The 17,859-nt window shown below is 49.7% G+C and overlaps 9 protein-coding genes across 9 annotated transcripts; 6 read left to right on the top strand and 3 right to left on the bottom strand.

Moving 5' to 3' along the window:
* Positions 1 to 969: 969 nt before the first annotated feature.
* On the top strand, positions 970 to 2,872 carry CC77DRAFT_212936 (hypothetical protein). Its single transcript, XM_018530669.1, has 2 exons — positions 970 to 2,147; positions 2,195 to 2,872. The coding sequence occupies exons 1-2, from the start codon at positions 1,451 to 1,453 to the stop codon at positions 2,638 to 2,640; spliced, it is 1,143 nt and encodes a 380-aa protein (XP_018383540.1). The 5' UTR covers positions 970 to 1,450; the 3' UTR covers positions 2,641 to 2,872.
* A 562-nt stretch (positions 2,873 to 3,434) lies between these two features.
* CC77DRAFT_1073962 (hypothetical protein) lies at positions 3,435 to 4,147 on the top strand (the record flags this gene model as incomplete). The annotated part of the gene is made up of 2 exons (XM_018529199.1): positions 3,435 to 3,469; positions 3,517 to 4,147. The coding sequence occupies 2 exons, from the start codon at positions 3,435 to 3,437 to the stop codon at positions 4,145 to 4,147; spliced, it is 666 nt and encodes a 221-aa protein (XP_018383539.1).
* A 1,344-nt stretch (positions 4,148 to 5,491) lies between these two features.
* Positions 5,492 to 6,954, top strand: CC77DRAFT_1051898 (RNA-binding domain-containing protein). Its single transcript, XM_018527683.1, has 5 exons — positions 5,492 to 5,591; positions 5,645 to 5,743; positions 5,863 to 6,119; positions 6,300 to 6,387; positions 6,446 to 6,954. Exons 2-5 carry the CDS (start codon positions 5,669 to 5,671, stop codon positions 6,647 to 6,649), a joined length of 624 nt encoding a protein of 207 aa, XP_018383538.1. The 5' UTR covers positions 5,492 to 5,591; positions 5,645 to 5,668; the 3' UTR covers positions 6,650 to 6,954.
* A 453-nt stretch (positions 6,955 to 7,407) lies between these two features.
* CC77DRAFT_940508 (ubiquitin-conjugating enzyme E2 1) lies at positions 7,408 to 8,016 on the bottom strand (the record flags this gene model as incomplete). Its single annotated transcript, XM_018534737.1, has 3 exons — positions 7,408 to 7,661; positions 7,745 to 7,929; positions 7,982 to 8,016. The coding sequence occupies 3 exons, from the start codon at positions 8,014 to 8,016 to the stop codon at positions 7,408 to 7,410; spliced, it is 474 nt and encodes a 157-aa protein (XP_018383537.1).
* Positions 8,017 to 8,315: 299 nt separating this feature from the next.
* CC77DRAFT_1022360 (Pex19-domain-containing protein) lies at positions 8,316 to 9,747 on the top strand. The gene is made up of 2 exons (XM_018525446.1): positions 8,316 to 9,438; positions 9,491 to 9,747. The coding sequence occupies exons 1-2, from the start codon at positions 8,503 to 8,505 to the stop codon at positions 9,587 to 9,589; spliced, it is 1,035 nt and encodes a 344-aa protein (XP_018383536.1). The 5' UTR covers positions 8,316 to 8,502; the 3' UTR covers positions 9,590 to 9,747.
* On the bottom strand, positions 9,296 to 10,632 carry CC77DRAFT_1096708 (hypothetical protein). Its single transcript, XM_018529859.1, has 3 exons — positions 10,225 to 10,632; positions 9,491 to 10,169; positions 9,296 to 9,438 (listed from the first exon to the last, which is right to left on the bottom strand). Exons 1-2 carry the CDS (start codon positions 10,510 to 10,512, stop codon positions 9,777 to 9,779), a joined length of 681 nt encoding a protein of 226 aa, XP_018383535.1. The 5' UTR covers positions 10,513 to 10,632; the 3' UTR covers positions 9,296 to 9,438; positions 9,491 to 9,776.
* A 113-nt stretch (positions 10,633 to 10,745) lies between these two features.
* CC77DRAFT_1022357 (hypothetical protein) lies at positions 10,746 to 12,727 on the bottom strand. Its single transcript, XM_018525445.1, has 3 exons — positions 12,606 to 12,727; positions 12,250 to 12,559; positions 10,746 to 12,186 (listed from the first exon to the last, which is right to left on the bottom strand). Exons 1-3 carry the CDS (start codon positions 12,665 to 12,667, stop codon positions 10,885 to 10,887), a joined length of 1,674 nt encoding a protein of 557 aa, XP_018383534.1. The 5' UTR covers positions 12,668 to 12,727; the 3' UTR covers positions 10,746 to 10,884.
* Positions 12,728 to 13,223: 496 nt separating this feature from the next.
* Positions 13,224 to 14,301, top strand: CC77DRAFT_1010730 (hypothetical protein; the record flags this gene model as incomplete). Its single annotated transcript, XM_018523671.1, has 2 exons — positions 13,224 to 14,156; positions 14,203 to 14,301. The coding sequence occupies 2 exons, from the start codon at positions 13,224 to 13,226 to the stop codon at positions 14,299 to 14,301; spliced, it is 1,032 nt and encodes a 343-aa protein (XP_018383533.1).
* Positions 14,302 to 14,951: 650 nt separating this feature from the next.
* CC77DRAFT_967391 (P-loop containing nucleoside triphosphate hydrolase protein) lies at positions 14,952 to 17,749 on the top strand. The gene is made up of 3 exons (XM_018535750.1): positions 14,952 to 16,156; positions 16,204 to 16,387; positions 16,439 to 17,749. The coding sequence occupies exons 1-3, from the start codon at positions 15,041 to 15,043 to the stop codon at positions 17,311 to 17,313; spliced, it is 2,175 nt and encodes a 724-aa protein (XP_018383532.1). The 5' UTR covers positions 14,952 to 15,040; the 3' UTR covers positions 17,314 to 17,749.
* The last annotated feature ends 110 nt before the right edge of the window (positions 17,750 to 17,859 follow it).

The raw sequence follows: 17,859 nt of genomic DNA, 5'->3' as shown, positions 1-17,859 counted from the left end.
TCCGTGGGGGCAAAATTTCTCCGGGCCTTTAGTGGGGTTGCAGTCTGATGAGGACGACGGCGGAGCGCATGTGGTGATGAAATAGACTTGTGCTGTGGATTCCATGTGAATCCTCGGCATGCGAACAATCGGACGGGAGGGGAAGGGAGGAAGGTGGAAAGTCTAGCGGTTAGGTGGTTGTGGTAAGGTTAGACCATTCGGTCCGATTGGAGGCATATCGATAATGAAGCTGGCTGAGGAAGACGATCTGGTTCTGGGCGAAAAGCCTCAATCAAAGAGGCGTAAGAAAGCTGAGCGAAGATGGTGTCCACGTGGCAGAAGGGTGTGTAGGTTGGTGGTGTGTAAGCTGACAACCATACTTTTTACATCCACGTCTTCGCTGTATTTGTCAAGCCTTTGCTATCAATGGTGTCGTTTGTCGCAGCCTCTTTACTCAAACAGCTCTTGTGTCACTGATTCGTCTGTTTACGCAATCGGAAGTCATTGACCCTGGTACCTCTAAAGATATTTCGGCTTGCTGTTGCCGTCTATCCAGGTTGGTCTCTTACGTGGAGTCAACGATCTTCCAAAGATCTTCAGGTATAGTACTGAAACGCGATTGATAATTTGAAGGCAGGTTGGTTGCCTTATTTCGGCAATTAATGCTACGATAGCCGCGTGCCGGCTCAGTTAGACTTTGCTGGATGGCGCGGTGTTGAGAAGCTAGCGGTTAAATAGATGTGTAGTGGTTTGAGGACGATGCTTTTAGCTTTCGATGCTTTTACGAGGTGCGCTTGCTTTTGCAGATCCGGGTGCGCATCACCCGCCTGACCGATCAGGCACCCAGCAGAGCTTATGTTCCCGGACAGTGCGTTGTGGCGTACACACCTGAGGCAGACCTAGGATAATAGCGTATCCTTATGAGGAGGGTTATAAGTAGGGTTCAGACAGTACGTGCAGTTTGGTAGCGGACTGCACCATTGCATCGAGCGCCGTCCTATCGCATTCTGCTGGAAAGTACTTTTGCAGGTCAAGGTTGGATGAGATGGCAAAGGTGGTGGTGGTTTCCAAAGATAGATGTTGCTGGACGCGTGGGGAGACGCGACTTAGCGCGAATGGATCGGGAAGTGGGGATACAGTACCCTACATGTTTCCACATCTCACATGAGCACACAATACATGACTGACATCACAGAATAAGACAAACTTCGCGATGCTTAATTGATTGTTTAACAGGAATTACGACGGTAATATCACAAACCAAGTCGTTGCATAATGAAACCAGGTGAAAGGCGCGTTGTGGTCAAGTACTGGTGAGAACGAGTTAGCGAGCGCAATAGCGTGTCCGACCAAACATTCTATCGTCTGCTATCAGTTCACGCCTCGTCGCTCAGCTCAACACTGAACTCGAATTACCTTTCAAGCATCGAGAAATTCTTTCGCAGGACGGTTACCAACCTCTCAGCACGTCATGACGTCGCCCTCAAGTGAACGTATCATCATAGCTGACACTGGTGATGTCATCTTCACGCTACGAAATCCAGGTGCACCATTTGCTGTCTGGGATCAGGCTGTCGAAGAAAACAGTGAGATTCAAGATCCAGAAGATGAGCATAAAGACGAGCCGTTGAACGATGCGACTTCCGATACATGTGCAGACGACCTAAACCAACCTGTGCCAAGGCAAGCCGCTCTGCCGGATGTTGTCTACCAGGTCTCATCACAGCACCTGGTATGCGCTTCGCCGAAATTCAAGAGTGAGTTGACATCATGGAGTGAGAGTTTAAAGCGGGATGATGGCCTTTATCATGTCAACACCACAGATTGGGATCCGGAAGCCTTCGGCATATTGTTGAACGTCTTACATCTCCGCTTTCGTCAGGTGCCAAAGTCACTCGGTTTGGAGCTCCTTGCTAAGATCGCCATCTTGGTGGATTACTACAGATGTTGGGAGGCTTTCGATTTGATTGCTGACGTCTGGATAACGCACCTGCGGGCAAAATGCTCAGTTCCGGAAACTTATAGCCGCGATCTGATGTTATGGATACTTATCTCTTGGGTGTTTAAGCTGGAAGGGGAGTTCAATGAATCCACTTTTTGGGCTTCGATAAAGAGCGATGAACCAATTCTACGAAACATGGAGTTGAGCATCCCACCAGCTATCCTTCGTAAGTGATATCCACCAGATAATACTGGCAGGCGCTAACTGTGGTAGGGGGAATAGAGACTTGCAGATCAGAACTGATCGAAGGAGCGATAGATGTCTGCCAAGGGTGGTTCGACAAGTTCTGCAGCGGCTATTGCTGTATTCAAGATGAGAAATGCTCCTTCGAGTGTGGCTCCATGCTTCTTGGCGCCCTCACAAGACAAATGAACAATATGGCCATACTGTCACCGCGACCAACTGCACCTTACGCCGGACTCAGTTTCGCCGAACTTCGGTATGGCATCAAGTCTATTAAAGCGCCAGATTTGCACATCCGTTACGAACGCCGCTCTCGCAGTCCAGAGTATCGAAAACATCCCTGTTCCCTTGATGCAGTCATCCGTGAAGTCAATCAGGTATATAAACGAGCAGACGGACTAAGACTGCGCGAGTTCGTGGACCGTGCTGAGTCTACAACGGACATAGTTTCCCGCCACTCTGAACTTCAGCGATGATCATTGCGCACTGTGCGTCCACGTCTGGCGGTCTTTGGAGAGCCTACGGTGTGTAAGATCAAAATCCAGGAATAGTTTGGCGAACGAACTCAGCGCACACTCTTGAATGTCCAGTAACAAAGAATCTTTGCTCAAACTCTATAACTGAGTGTTTTATCCAGTCTACTAGTTTTCGTTAGACACCCTGCCACCGATCGTGCGTCGTTTTGAGCGCTGGACCATGATATTTCTTCAAATGTGGCACAACAGTCTGACCTTTCGCTTGCTAGGGAACAGAATCCTTTCCAGTAAGGCTGTTTGAACTTGACAGCCCTTGCAATCAGGCTACGTCCACTAGCCCAGTTGTATTAGAAGCTTTCAAGACATTCGATAAGCTTGATATGCCTGTAACTGAGCCTGAGCTACGGAGATCAACGCCTTCGTGAAAGAAAAACCGCAGGTTAAGATACGAAGGCACAGGAATCATGTCGTGCGACTTTGTCATGTTTTTCTGGCGCACATGGGCAGATGATAAAGTCCTCCACTTTGTGTCATTACTCACGATACTCCATGACGGGAGTTCATGCTTAAATCATGAGTCGTATAGTCGACTGATTACCCCTTCTATCGTATTTTGGTCGAGTCCACATCAACCACTGGTACTGCGATGACAAGTTCAAACCCTTGGAACTGCGCTGTGATATAACACAAAGACCTTCGCGCCGTTAAAACAATACAACACGTTGCCACACCTCATATCATATTCTTGACTCGACGCAAACCATCCCTGCACAGTACTACGTATGGGTTGCATGATGTCTTCGTCTTCTGGCGTAGTGCTTCGTCCTAGGTATGCACTTCCCAGTTCAGAACAACGCAATACTGACATTTGCACAGCATGGCGGCGGGCTCAAACACCATTGTCATCAAAGTCGGTCCAAATGGTAAGGAGTACAACCTACATACCGGCCTTCTCATACACCACTTAGGCTACTTTCGTGGAGCACTTTCTGGCGCATTTAGAGAAACCGATGACGGCGTGGTTCCACTCCTCGACGTTGACACCGATGCCTTTGATGTGTTTGTTGATTGGGCGTACCAAGGCACTTTGAGGGAAGACTTGGAATACATCCGACACAGTTACAAGAGTGGCTTGGCCACCGCGTGCCGAGCTTATGTTCTGGCCGACAGACTGCTAGCTCCTGGCCTGAAGTCCGCGCTGATAGATGCTTATTTCGACAAGGATATCCACAACCTGGACAGATGGTACCCTAGTTGCCGTCGTGTCATTCACGCTTACGAACACCTCGCCGAGAACGATCCGTTGTTGCGCCTTTACGTCGACCTTTGGGCTATTAGCAATATTATCTATAAGATGGACGCGTATGACAAGGTTCTAATGCCGGACTTGCCAAAGGCATTTCTCGTTCATTTGCTGCGCAAGATGAATGAAGTGGGTTATAAGCCACTGCTGAGGTCGAAATTGGAACGCAAACACTACAACGAGGTTGTAATGACTCAGAGATAGGAGAATGAACTAGTTCTCAAATATGGAAATCTACTACGTACTGTCTTGAAGCGAGGCTCTATCCAAAGTTGGTCCGCATCCGCCATCTATATTGAGAAAACGCTATTAGTTAGTTACAATAGCCAACGCTTGCTGTACTATGCGCCATACCCTACTCTATTGGTGAATTTCAAACAGCCAATCTGGCTTGATATATCTAGTATCGTATCCCAACTGTCAACCAGCAAAGTGAAGGTAGGAAAAAGACGGTAATTGTCAGATACAAGTGAGAGAGCAAAAGGTCTTACTGGCTATCATTGAAGCTATGGCTATAAGGAGTGATGGTTTCTACAAGTTGCGTCTAGATATCTTTCTAGTTACACAACCTCTACTATCCACCCGAAATATACTTTCAGTCAAGAGCAAGATCTACGCTCGCTAGCATTGGCGGTGTTTAAACATGTCCGATACCCAGAACGGCATCGTGAAGAAAGTCGGAGCACCTCGTGCAAGGCAAGTCACGACTGTCCGGACTCGAAGCACGTTACTCATGTCGAACGGTGCCGCTACCACATCTGACATTGTCGTCATCCTTGTCGAACCCAAGCAGAAGCGTTATATACTACACAAATGAATATTGACTCACCACTTCGTGTTCTTTCGCCTCAGACTCATAGAAGGAGTCAGTCAGTGCAGCGTCCACGATATCCATGCTGACGGGTTTGATGTTTTCGTAGATTGGATCTACGAGAGAACCTTTTACTTCAGCTCATTGTAGACACATTTTGTGTCAACAGCGGCGTGGAAGCAATGATGCTAGAATCTCGCAAGTCTCGAGCAATTGCCAGCAGACTTTCTTGCCCGTGGATTGCAAAAGCTGCACCAACTAAGCAAGCTACCTAAAGCGGACCGGGTCCTTTCACACAAGGATTATGATGTGGCTGTTTGCATGCCGGAAGAGGGTTCAGATGAAAAGTAGCTGGCTTGCAAGCTGCTGGAATGACTGGAAGGAGTGAAAATGACATTCGGGATAAAGAACACAAGTGCGGATGGCCTTTTCATTCGCACAGCATCGGCATGCTTGGCCTCTTGGAAGATTGAGAGTGAAAAGCAGAGTGCGGTCTCTATGATTAAAAGCGTCAACGATTACGTAGTGAAAGGAGAATAAAGAAGGCGTTGGTCTTTGTGTGTCGCAACTGCAAACATGGCCCGTGCTTACATAATAAGTGAGGCTCCGCTGCCTTGTTAGCGGCGCGCTACGAGCTTCCCCAGTGCCATTCGTCATTTCGTATGAGCAACATTACCATCACTTCCGTCAGCTGTCTTCCAACCTACGAACACTGCACTGGTCATCTACACGTCGTCGCATTTGGTGCTCGGTTTAATCCTACTGAGAGTGAAATATTAGCGCCCAACGATCGTAGTTTAATTACCATTCACGGCCCGGAACATTCACGTTAGCCCGGTAAGTCAAGGGCGGCCCGTCAAATGGTTCTTGGTTACTAAGTTTCCTTCCAGACACTCAACCTTTCCTAAGCCACCATGTCCGACGCCGAAATTGAACAGAAGCGCGAGGAGGATGAACGCCTCGATACCGCGGAAGACCCCAACGAAGAGGTACGATACAATCCACATCGACGCGCTTGGGACACTCTTTGGAGAGACGACACTATCAAGTGCTGCGCGCGCATACCGAGTCTGGTCATGAAGGGCAGCATGCTAACAGCGCAATACAGGAAGAGATCTCAGCAATGAGGCGACGCGTACAAGAGATGGAGGAAGAGGCCCAGAAGCTGCGCCAGATGCAGAGCGAGACCGATCTCGAGCGCCACGAAATGCGCGAGAGTAAAGAAGACGTCGACGCGCGAAGTGTCTTTGTTGGCAATGTCGACTACGGCGCGAGCCCCGAAGAGATCCAGGCACACTTCCAGAGCATCGGGAGCATCAACCGTGTCACTATATTGCTGGACAAGTTCACCGGTCATCCTAAAGGGTCAGTACTAAGAGGAGGTTTTCTTTGACGATTTGCGCATGTTCAACTTTTGTTCTCGCCGTTTTAACAGTTCGCGCGCAACTAGTCGCGTAGCGCTGGAGTCACAGTAGTTGCGAAAGTATCTTTCGCTACCTGGCAAGAGTTTGGCAGAAAGATCGGAACGCTAATGAGCGTATGCAGGTATGCGTATGTGGAGTTCACAGAACCACATCTGGTCAATGAGGCCTTGGTCCTCGACAACAGCCAGTTCCGCAGCCGGAATCTAAAGGTACGAGACACAGAACAATCCACACCAAACCTGCGGCATGAAACTAACTGTCGCCCAGGTCGTCCCCAAGCGAACGAACCTCCCCGGTATGACACGAGGCGGACGCGGCGGCCGTGGTGGCCCTCGAGGCGGATACGGCGGTCGCGGTTCACCGTATGGACGTGGCGGATACGGTGGCGGCTACGGCGGCGCTCCACGAGGAGGCGGCTACCGTGGTGGATACCGCGGCGGAAGAGGCGGATCGGCATACCGCCCATACTAGGTGTGACACGAGATTGGCACGCACTATATACCACGAGACTTTGGTCGCCTTTCCTATCACTATCGGGGCTTCAGGCAGGGCAGGCGAGGGACACACAAAATTGGATGGGAATCGTGGTGGAATTTGTAAGACTGAGGCTTGTACTATTAAGGTGATTGTTGGGAACATGTGAGGGAGCAGTAATTAGGCTGCTAGACTTCTTATCACCGGAACTCTGGACGACCAGATGGGTTTAATATATCTTACATCATTCTGTGGCATGGTATCTTCTTTGACTTATGAATATTGCGTTGGTCGAACAAGGCGGTAGCTTTGGTCTCTTACGGATCTCCATCGCTACGGTAATCTCACGTCTCCAGTCTCGAACGCACCGGGATCCTGAGCAACAGTCAACGGAGATGTGTAAATCATAGATATTACTTCGTAGGCAATATGCCAGAGGACTAAGAAGAAGTCAGGTATCATAGCCACATAGGGCTTTTCTCCCCATCTAAGCACCCATGCTATGCTCGGTTGCTGCCCCAAACGCCAGAATCCCCATCGTTCTCGCCAAAAACGTTCTGTCCTAATCGCGCCGAAGCTAAGAAGTTAAAGCAAAGAATGCAGAAGCACACTGCCCTCGCCTAGACAATATCCAAGAGCTTATTGACCTGCCAGACAATCGCTTGTACTTCTCGTTTACTCAATCCGGCCAAAGCGTTTTTGTCAGATTTCCCATCAGCCTTCTCGGGCTGTTTCTTCGTCTTTTCATTGGCATACTACGGCGCTGGGTTTTCCTTGACGATCTGCTTGACCTTTCGCTCGTACGCAGCCTTGTCTTTCTTGAACAGGTTGAATGCGTCGGCTTGCGCTGGGGACTCTGGGTTGGGCTCGTCAAGAAGTGATTGGATGCCGAGAAGGATCTCCTTAATGTTTATCGCGGGCTTCCAGCCTTCTTCCTCGTTTAGGATGGACAGGCAGACGGTGCCGGACGGGTAGACGTTTGGGTGGAATAGCGGGGGTACAAATTTGCCTAGTGTGCGCGTTAGCGACGTTCATGAGGATGTTGTGAGGATTCCGAGAACAGAGGCCGCTCATAAGAGGTCGTGGACGTACACTTCGGAGGCTTTGTCGGGTACTCGTCGGGAAATGCGACCTCAAGCTTGAACAAGCCACCTTCCCATATAGTTTTCTCCTTGCCAGGTACACCGCATTCCCATCGTTTAAGGTCCATCATGCCGTTGGAGCCGCGCATTGGCTTTGCGAAGAAACCGAAGGGGTGATCTCGTCGCCATGACTTTCTGGGGTCTGAGTTAGCAAAAAGATTATTCACTGGAAAGGAATGGCGCGTACCTCTCTTCTGAGAGTCGGTTTACGCAAAGAGACATGGTGAGGCTGTAGGTATAAGCCTGTTGCGCCTCTAGCTTGTCGGGCGGGCTTGTGTAATGGAGTATTGGCGAAGCGAGTGGTCGAGACAGAAGGGTCTGGATGTCGCAAACTGAGATTAACGAGCTGCAAGGTGTGGCGTCGCGCTTGTATGTGTCTTGCGAGTGTGGTGAAGGTGAAGATAAGACACTTTCGAGAGCCAGGTGAAGTCGAGTTACGGTTGCACGTGACTGACAACAATTATCGGGCGCCGCAGCGTTGGGATTCGGGCTAGATCCCGTCGCGAGGTGGAAGGTGCGATGCGCGATCTGCCCCGCGCTAGACTTTGGCCTGTTGCCCCGCTTATGTGAACGAATGCACATTACGGGCCGAGGCTGACATGGCACATGCCTATTCCAAACAGCTACGATCTGCCTCACCTGTTCCTATTCCTGTTACCCATACTTCAAGTAGCCTTTACCTATATCTAGGAGTAGGTCTAAAGCAACATGGCGGACGCAGCCATGAAGAAAGAAGAGCAGGAGCCTGCCAAACCCACAACCACTACCACTGCCCCTCCACCCGAGGTAGCGTCAGATCCCGAAGAAGATGACCTCTCCGACCTTGACGATGTGCTCGATGAGTTCGCCAACACCAAGCTAGACGCCAAAGCTCCTACCGCTTCGTCGATAGAAGCAGCATACCCCAAGTCCAGCAATGCGCCGTCATCCTCCGGGCCCGGAAGGCCACCCTCGGACATCTCTCCTGCCGAACTCATGATGGAAGACCCAGATGCGTTCCAGGAACAGTTGAAGAAAGAAATGGAACAGCTGCTCGGTCAAGGCGACTTCCAGAAACAGTTCGAGGATATCATGAAGGAGATGAGTGAGGAGATGGGTGGCGCGAACCCACTGGCAGATCCCGGACATTTGCATGCACATGCGCAAACTGATGAAGGTGCAAGTGAAACGAAGGAGAAGGCGGCACCCAGTCAGTCCGAAAAGGAAACCGCTGCGAAGGCGGAGAAGAGCTTCCAGGAAACCATCAAGAAGACTATGGAGCGCATGCAGTCTTCCTCCGATACCGCAACCTCCGCAGCCGCATCCTCGTCCCAAGACGACATCCTTGCGCAGATGCTCGCATCCATGGAATCTGGTGGCTTCGGTGGCGCTGGCGAGGGCGGCGACGAAGACTTCAGTAAAGTGCTCATGAGCATGATGGAGCAGCTTACCAACAAGGACATCCTCTACGAGCCCATGAAGGAGCTAGACGACAAGTTCCCAGCGTGGATGGAGAAGAACAAGGAAAAGACAGAGAAGGACGACCTGAAGAGATACGAGGAACAGCAGACTTTGGTTAGGGAGATTGTAGGGAGGTTTGAAAGGAAAGGGTACAGTGACGACAACGCACAGGACAGGGAGTATATTGTGGAGAGGATGCAGAAGGTATTTGATTACTTTCTGACGCATGATGCGAAAAGGTGCTAATGCTATCTAGATGCAAGCCGCTGGCTCTCCCCCACCCGACCTTGTCGGCGATATGAACGCTGCGCAGGAGGCGCTTCAGGATATGGATCAGGGCTGCCCGACTCAGTAATCTCCTTGTGCGATAGCTCGTCTGCTTGATTCTTTCCAGATACCCAATGTATACATGATGCCTTCCCCTAGGTAAATTATCTTGATGACCTGTCAACAATCCTGTCTTACAACATGTACAAAGCCTTCAAGCCGTCATCCCAGGACCAATATTATCAACGTATCGATGTTCCTTTCTTGGACAGCCTTCAGCCGTCGGTCATGTCCATGTCCATCATGTCTTCACCTCCAAACGCGTCTTGTGCGTGTTGCGGTTGCTGCTGATTTTGATCATGCCCCGCCGTCGCGCACTCCATGAATATCGCGTCGTAGTCGTCATCGTCGCTACCGTAATGCTGTGATCGTGCATCCGATTCTTGCTCCATCGACGCGATCAATTGTTCAAGTTCATACTCCTCTTGTGCAGCGACGTAATCGGCTTCGGTCATCTCGGGATCGTGTTGAGGCGCGTAATTCGGGAGTTCAGGAAGCTCCGCATCGTCCAACATGTATTCGATGATGTCATCGTTCTCTTGGGGTGCTTGACGCGCTTTTTGGGCTTCCCATCGTTTGCGCTCAGCCACGAAGTCTAATTGCTGAATCTGCATCGTCAATTAGTATCGCTGCTCTTGAGGTATGTAAATCAATTTCGCGTACCTGTTCGCCCCGTGATTCCCATTTCTTGTCGTCTCGATTGTTCTGCACGCGCTTGAAGAACATGTCCCTCCTTCGCTTTGTGGTGGCGTCGCGCGTCTGCATCACCGGATTGGCCTTGAAGGCGCGTTGCGGCATCGCAGGTTTCTCTTTGAGGGGTGACGACATTGTGAAGTTGAAGGCTCGTGGGCTTGCATTTGCAGAGCGCTCGGAGAGTGGTGATGATCGCGGTGGCGTATATGCAGAGTAGTGCGGCATTTCGTGCGAGAAGAACGATGTTGTCAGCATCATGTTTTTTCGTGTCGTGCTTTTTCAGTGACAGTATAAGGGTAAAAGCTGAGGAAGCGTGCGATGGATGTTGGGATGTGAGGGAGATTTGGGTGGATGTGGTTCGGTGGGAAATGATGATGCAGACGCGAAATGGACGGGAAGGCGCGCTCGCGCGATGGTAGGTGCGTATCGATAAGTCACGTGCCGTTGTGCTGGACTCGACATCGATCTTGTCGCACTCGGCCCAACCTTTAGGCTTCTTTTGCACCATGTATGCTTCGATATCCGCTCAAACAGCGAACAATTGACCAAAGGCCTAGGGTAACACATTTGAATTTCAAGAAGCTACCGAAAATGATACAGCTTCTGCCGGACCACGGCTGATGACACTCATCACTGATCTCGTCCTTTAGGGCTTCGCATCTTCCATCCCTTAGTTTCCAGACCTGATCGACGCGCCACATGCCGCAAATGTGGAGGTAATGGAGTTGGCGGCTGCATTTTCGCGACACGTACGTTCTTCGAGCTTGCAGTAGCCGCGGTGAATCGATGAGAGCTCCCATACATAATGACGAGAAGTTTCAGCTCGCATCCCGATGCGGAACTCTGCTCGACAATTTTTTGCAGATGTCCGAAGAGGCGTTCAATCCAACTGGAGTCATGTTGATAGGCCTTTTGAAGTGCCTCAGTTTCAATGACTATGAAAGCTGTCGGTATCTTGGAAAAGAGGAGGCAGATAAGGTCGACCCACTCGCGATCTGTATGAGCAGCGTTGATCTTCGAGAGGTTCAACTGCTCGGTAAAGTTACTGAACAAATTACTGGACTGTTGGAGTATTTGGAAGATGATGCCTTTGAACAGCGCCACCATGGTGTGCGCACTAGGAGAACTTCGAGTTGATGACAGATCCCAGAAAACGCATTGGCTATTCGGTTTCAGGTTTTCTATCACATTCGTTGCCAGTTCTTTCGCCTGTTTTTGCGCACGGAGGCCCACCTCAACGATCAGGAACGAGGGTGTGTTTCCAGAAGCCCATTCCAGAATCGTCTTTCGTATCCTCTGTCCAGCAAAGCTAGGTAAACTTGGAGTCATGTCACGTCGTACGAAGGACCTAACTTTGAGCAGTGCGATCTCGGGTAATACCTTCGGCTTAAAGAATCGCATCGCTTCATTGAATTCGATGCGATATACTGTTTGGCTTATGTTACAGACGTCGACGCTTACTCGCTCTGTAACGCTCTTGTGCGAAGTTGCAATCCGCAGCAACTGAACCACTTGAGCTCTGAACTTCTCCTGCTCATCCAGCACCTTGAGCAGCTTCACGTCAAGCTCTCGAATATGTGCATGTTGCAATTCTGTCAGAATGCGGACATCACGAACTTCGACTCGAGCCCCTGCGTTGGCGAGGTCATCCACTGCTTTCGAACACTCTCGAATATGCTCCAACAGGTCTTGGTAGCCGAGTTCGAAAGGCGTCTTGATGGCAGAACATATTCGACTAAGTGGATTCTTGTTGTACCAGCGGACGCAGAGACGCAAGAAGAGGATGATGTACGTGAACAGCTGTGAGAGAGCAGCTTCCATGTACTTCGTCTGATATAGTTCTGCACTAAGGTCCATCCGCGGCAATACGTTTGCAATGTCGATGAGAGCTTGCGACAACCTTTCAAAAAGGTTGGCTCGGTTGATAACGCCCTTTTGGACAATGCATCAGCATATTACGATTGAGAGGGCATGTTCCAACGGGTTGCGACATACCGTAAGAATGAGCTTCATAGCACCCCAAACCAGAGCTACATACTCAGGATGGTGCTGCGCCAGAGTGTCCATGACTTTGCCGTAGTACATGATGCGCGAAGAGAGTCTTTCGAGTGATTGTCTCATGCCCGTGTGCTTGCGACCCCTGCTCTTGCCGTCATATTCTGTTTTCGCTGTCTCCACCATCGTGAAAACGTCCTGTACAGATGCGTTGAATCCATTAGGCACTGGACCATCCAGGGAGATCCCTAGCTCATCCTTAAGATACTCGATTGCCGTCTGATACGCCTCTGCTGCGACGTTCCGGTTCCTACGTCTGTCAATATTGTCTCGCCTATGTGATTGGATGATCGTACTCCTGGCCTGGGACTGGTCTATACCAGGACGAGGGCGTACCGCGCACTGCTACTGTTGACATTTGAATATGCGATAGTCTTTAGTGGGAGTATCACACGCTGCTCATGATTGTTGATCCGACATGATAAGCCATAGCTGACCTTACCTCAAACAGCTTCTTGGAAAGTGGGCTGTGCAGTAGGTAAGGCTGAGGTTGTGCCGAGGGGCTGCTGCATGCTGCGCGCACATCGACACGACACATACATACATTGCAAGCTGATCTATCCTCACGCGCAGTGTTCTTCCCATCCAACACACGTCGCTTTGACTATCTTTGATCAGATCGTACGCTCGCCATCTATTCTGTTCGCAATCCTCACGCTGACAGTATAGAGTTGCCCAGATACATGTTCGATCACTCCGTTGTATACAAGGGCTCCAGAAACCACCACCACACCACCACGGCTGCTGCGCATCCTCTTCCTCCTTCTCGTCAAGAGGAAGCTCGATATCCTGTACTGGGAACTTTCTAAATCCAGAGAGTACCCGGCGCTTTAGCTCAGACAGTCGCCCTAACGCTTTCGCTCATTATCTGGAGTTGAAATACAATGAGCGGAGCGAATCTCAGGGAACCTAAAATGGCCGCACACCAGCCAGGACTGCGCAGACCAATATTGCAGCTGGATAAGGCTGCTGCAACAAAAGCTAAACTAAGGCTTCCTGCTCGGACGTCTGATACAGTCTCGCACCTCGACAACTACCTTGAGATTCCAATACCCGAATCGCCTAGCCTCAGCAAATCTCTATCCGAATCTTTTAGTTCCGGAACGCTTGCATCTACACATGATTCAATCACTTGCTCCTATTGCCCCACAAAATTTGGTGGCATTCACCGGGAACGCGACTATGGGCGACACGGAAGAGAGAAACATAAGGTTGAGACGTTGGAAAAATCGCGGCATAAATCTCAGTCACACATCTCGGGCATTGAAAGGGGGAATGTGAGCTCTTCAGAGTCTTCTGGCGACCTTATAGGCGCTGCAATACGCGATAACGAAGTCCTTATTGAGTTCGGGAATAGTGTAGATAACGCTGACACAAACGAACCGACATCCTCTCCAAACAAGTTGATAGAAAGGCCGCTTGAGGAGGGTGTCTGGGCTGATGATTCGTTTGCACAGTTCTTTGGTGGTGGTGGTGGTGGCGGCGGTGAAGGGCAATTCGGAAACCCTGGACCGGTTGCCACTGATGGGTCCCAGCGGAATCTCAAATGGAAAGACGGTTGGAAGTCCACCTCTGCACACAAATTCTGTCGGAGAAAACTGAATTACACAATATCAGAGGATCGCACAATGCATGTGCTTGAGCGTCGCAAAGCGCGTCTGATAGCTTTGGAGCAGCCTAAGAGCCGAGTCGTAAAAGCTGACCAGCTTGCGCATGAACCTGGAAATGGTCAACGGCGGAGACCCAGGAAGCGTTACCCATGTCCCATCGTCAGCTGCAACAAGATTTTCTACCGAGAGATACACCTTGGGATTCACTTGAATGCCCACGGAGATGTGAAACCATTTGTAAGCATTCTTAGTTGAATTGAAGCTTAGCTAACATCTTCTGCAGCGATGTAAGATACCAGAATGTGGACAGTCTTTCATGCACTTGAGCAACTTTGAGGACCACGAAAGGTGGCACACAGCAGCGCCACCTTTATCTGCTTAAGCTTCCAACCACCCACTGGGTCTTGTTTCAAGGGACACTATGACACCAGATCTATGGAACGAACCGTACGGTCATGCCCTAGATGTCCCATTGCAAGAGTGCACTCACCATGATTCACCCAACTATGGTAGTATCAACTCAAACTTGCTCTCCACGTTTGTACCCACGGCACCACGATGATCACCCGAAATTCCAGCAGATCATGTGATTAGGCTATTGAAATTGAACTATATACCAAAGCACTGAATAAACGACTGTTGCCCTACAAATCTCAGGCCTTGGGAGCCCAAAAGTCAATATCTCTGTTCTCCTCATGATTGTGAGTTTCCAATCGTGAGCAACGTTTGAACATTCATAAAGATCACCTTCGCTACTACGCACGGGTATTGCCTGGATGGGGTGTTGCATCACGCTGATACAACAAGTCAAGCTTCTCCCGGTAAATCAACAATGAATGCAAACTGCGGATTATGCTAAGATTAATCATATCCGCTGTTTAGAGCTCTGTACGAGCAATTGGATGTAGCAGCTTTTTGTGATTCGTGCTTGCACTGGAGATTGCACGTGGCTCGATGAAGCCTTGTCTATATTAGGCTAGCCCACATATAAGCCACTTCATTGGTGAAGGTGGGCTTGGCTTCATCATCTGACCTCATCGCAATATCGTTGCAATAGATCCCTGTTTTACAGACACCATCCTAAGTTCAATATCGACTCATGTCTACCTAGACAGGTACCCATGGAAACCCAATCGCACAAGAAGCGGCCACGGAGTTCCAGCAATGCTTCGACAAGCAGTCTCTCTGGCTCTACAGAGCGACCATTGAAAGCTTGCAGACCCCAGCGTGGAGATATACCGACTGATGTGCCCATCGATCAACCGAATATCATACATCGGGTGAAATGCTCCCGCGCCAGCGAATACCATTCGGAACATCCTCTAGGCGCATGCTATCTCGATGTTCCAGCCTTGCCTGCAAACGGAAACCGTGCCACTGCTCTCCATGGCCAGAAGCCTTTATTGGACGTAGAGAGCTATTTAGCGGGATGGATCGAGTTCAAATTCGTGGTTTACCTTGAATACGACTGCGAAGCTTACCATAAGCGCATTGAAGATAGATTCATGCGCCTTCCAATGCCCTCGATGCCTCACAGTATGAGTATTCAATCCAAGCCTTATTTCCAGATTCTACGGTACGATGGACCGCCGGCGAAAGCGAAATCCGAGTGCATACAGCTATCAGAAAGCCTTGAGAAAGCGTTGTGCGCGCTACGCGATCACAACAAAGAAACATTCGAGGAATGGAAATTTAAAGAAGTTCACGTTTATCCATACCAAAAACTCTATCACTTTCGGAATATGTGCGTCGAACCTTCGTTGCAAGCACCAGGATGGCAACACAACATAGAGATAGCCGCATTGTTCCATTACCTGGCAAGACGCTTGTCATCCAGTTACGAGAAATTAGCAGAGCTTGCCGCTGCGGGAATGGCAGATCAAAAGTATTGGGCGATGCTTTTCCAACTAGACGACATAGTCGTAACGACCCACAATGGCCAGTCTCGAGCATTCATGGTATCATCTTGTCATCTAGTTTACCAAAACACGTTGATCATGAATTGCCGGTCGTGGGAATACGATGGAAACTTCTTTCGAAAGCAAACCACCCTTTCACATGTTTGGCCTTCTAGCTCAGAGCAGATCCAAATTACGGAACTTCCAGTGTATCCTCTCCGCTACGCAGCAGATGGAGTGGAGTCCGAATTACGAGACCGAGGCGAAACCTTCTGGGCATGTCGGCGACAAAAGTACGTAAACTACAACGTGCCACTTCAAGGCCTTGGCTCACAGTTGGTATGATGTCGAATTCTTTTATCTGCGTCCGTCGCTTACACCGCTAGGCTAATTTGCGGTATATGGTTGACATGGAGGCTTACAAGTTAATGCACGGCAGCGATGATGACCCAACAACTCGCAATGAGCTCAGTGACGATGCAATGGAGAGTGACAAGCCTCCCAGCAGCTCTTTCACCCTCATGTTACCTGCTACGATACACGGATACGGGTTTCATGATAAGAAGTGGAGTAAGTAAGCGAAACCCCTTGGACCCAGCAAGATTCATAACAAGAATGCAGAAGTTTTATTTGTAGAACACATCCGAGATATCAAATGGAACAAGGAGGTTTTTGAGCATCAACTGGTTCTTCAAGAAGGCAAGAAAGAGCTAGTAAAGGCTTTAGTTTCAGTGCACATTGAGAAGGATGATACAATTGGAACCGACTTCATGGACGGTAAAGGAGAAGGACTGATCGTCTTACTTCACGGTGGGCCAGGGACTGGCAAGACTCTAACAGCAGAGAGCATTGCAGAACTCGTTGAACGTCCACTATACAGAGTCACATGCGGTGACATTGGCACAGATGCCGAGAGTGTTGAGAAATATCTTGAGTCAGTCTTGTACATCGGCAGCAACTGGAAATGTGTCGTCCTGATGGATGAAGCCGACGTGTTCCTGGAGGAAAGGACTAAGTTGGATATGCAGCGCAACGCTCTCGTGTCTGTATTTCTTAGAGTTCTGGAATACTACAACGGAATCCTCATCCTGACGACGAATCGTATCGGCACCTTCGACGAGGCTTTCAAATCTCGCATCCAACTTGCGCTCCACTACCCACCACTGGATAGAGATGGCCGTTGGGAGGTCTGGAGGAATTTTGTCCAATCGCTGTCAGAAACTGGAGAGAACATCAACACGGGAGAGATCAGCAAGAAGCTTGATATCCTCGCACGACATAAATTGAATGGTCGACAGATAAGGAACACGGTAAACACAGCTCGCCAGCTGGCGCGTTACAAGAAGGAAACGATACGCTATGCACATATTGACCAAGCGATTGGAGTGGTCAATGAGTTCGAGAAGTACGTTACCGACGTACACGGCCATGATGATGAGGAGTATGCGCAGGATCAAGGCTTAAGGAACGATCAAGCCTTGCGCGATGTAGACTGATCAAGGTTCCGCCATTCACAAGCTTGTTTCATATCTTTCCCCGTCTTGTTTCATCCTTTGCTATGTCTCCTGTTGCGGGGTTGACAATATCGGCCTCCATCGATATTGCGGGATCTGGGTCATACTCGGATTGAACCTGAACTTCCTCTTCATGCCCATATCATCAGAAGACTGCTAAGAGAGCTGCTCAATTTGTCACGTGGACGTGATCTTGACAGTGGTCCGCAAATCTTCAAATTCGGTGACCTTGATCAACTGTCGGTTAAAGATCTCAACTCCAGATCTGACTTCTCACGTAGCTGGGCACGTGGATTCTGTTGGTGCCATACCCCGTTGTCTTGTACCTTGATCCTGGCTCCCTAAAGTCTTTTGAGTAGAGGAAATTGAAATCGTGAATACTGCCCCGAAGCAGTGGTGTTGATACTGCCAGTCGTATCTAGGTATCTGGAGGAAGGCCGTGATCGGCTATCGGGAGACTGCATTGCCGACGCGCTAGTATCGTGACGCACTCAACAAATGCCTATCATCCAGTACCAGCACTGTTTG

The sequence above is a fragment of the Alternaria alternata genome, assembly GCF_001642055.1.
Source record: "Alternaria alternata strain SRC1lrK2f unplaced genomic scaffold CC77scaffold_16, whole genome shotgun sequence".
NCBI classification, from domain to species: Eukaryota; Fungi; Ascomycota; class Dothideomycetes; order Pleosporales; family Pleosporaceae; genus Alternaria; species Alternaria alternata.
Note: the sequence above shows the minus strand (reverse complement) of the source record. Positions and strands in the feature narration are given on the sequence as shown.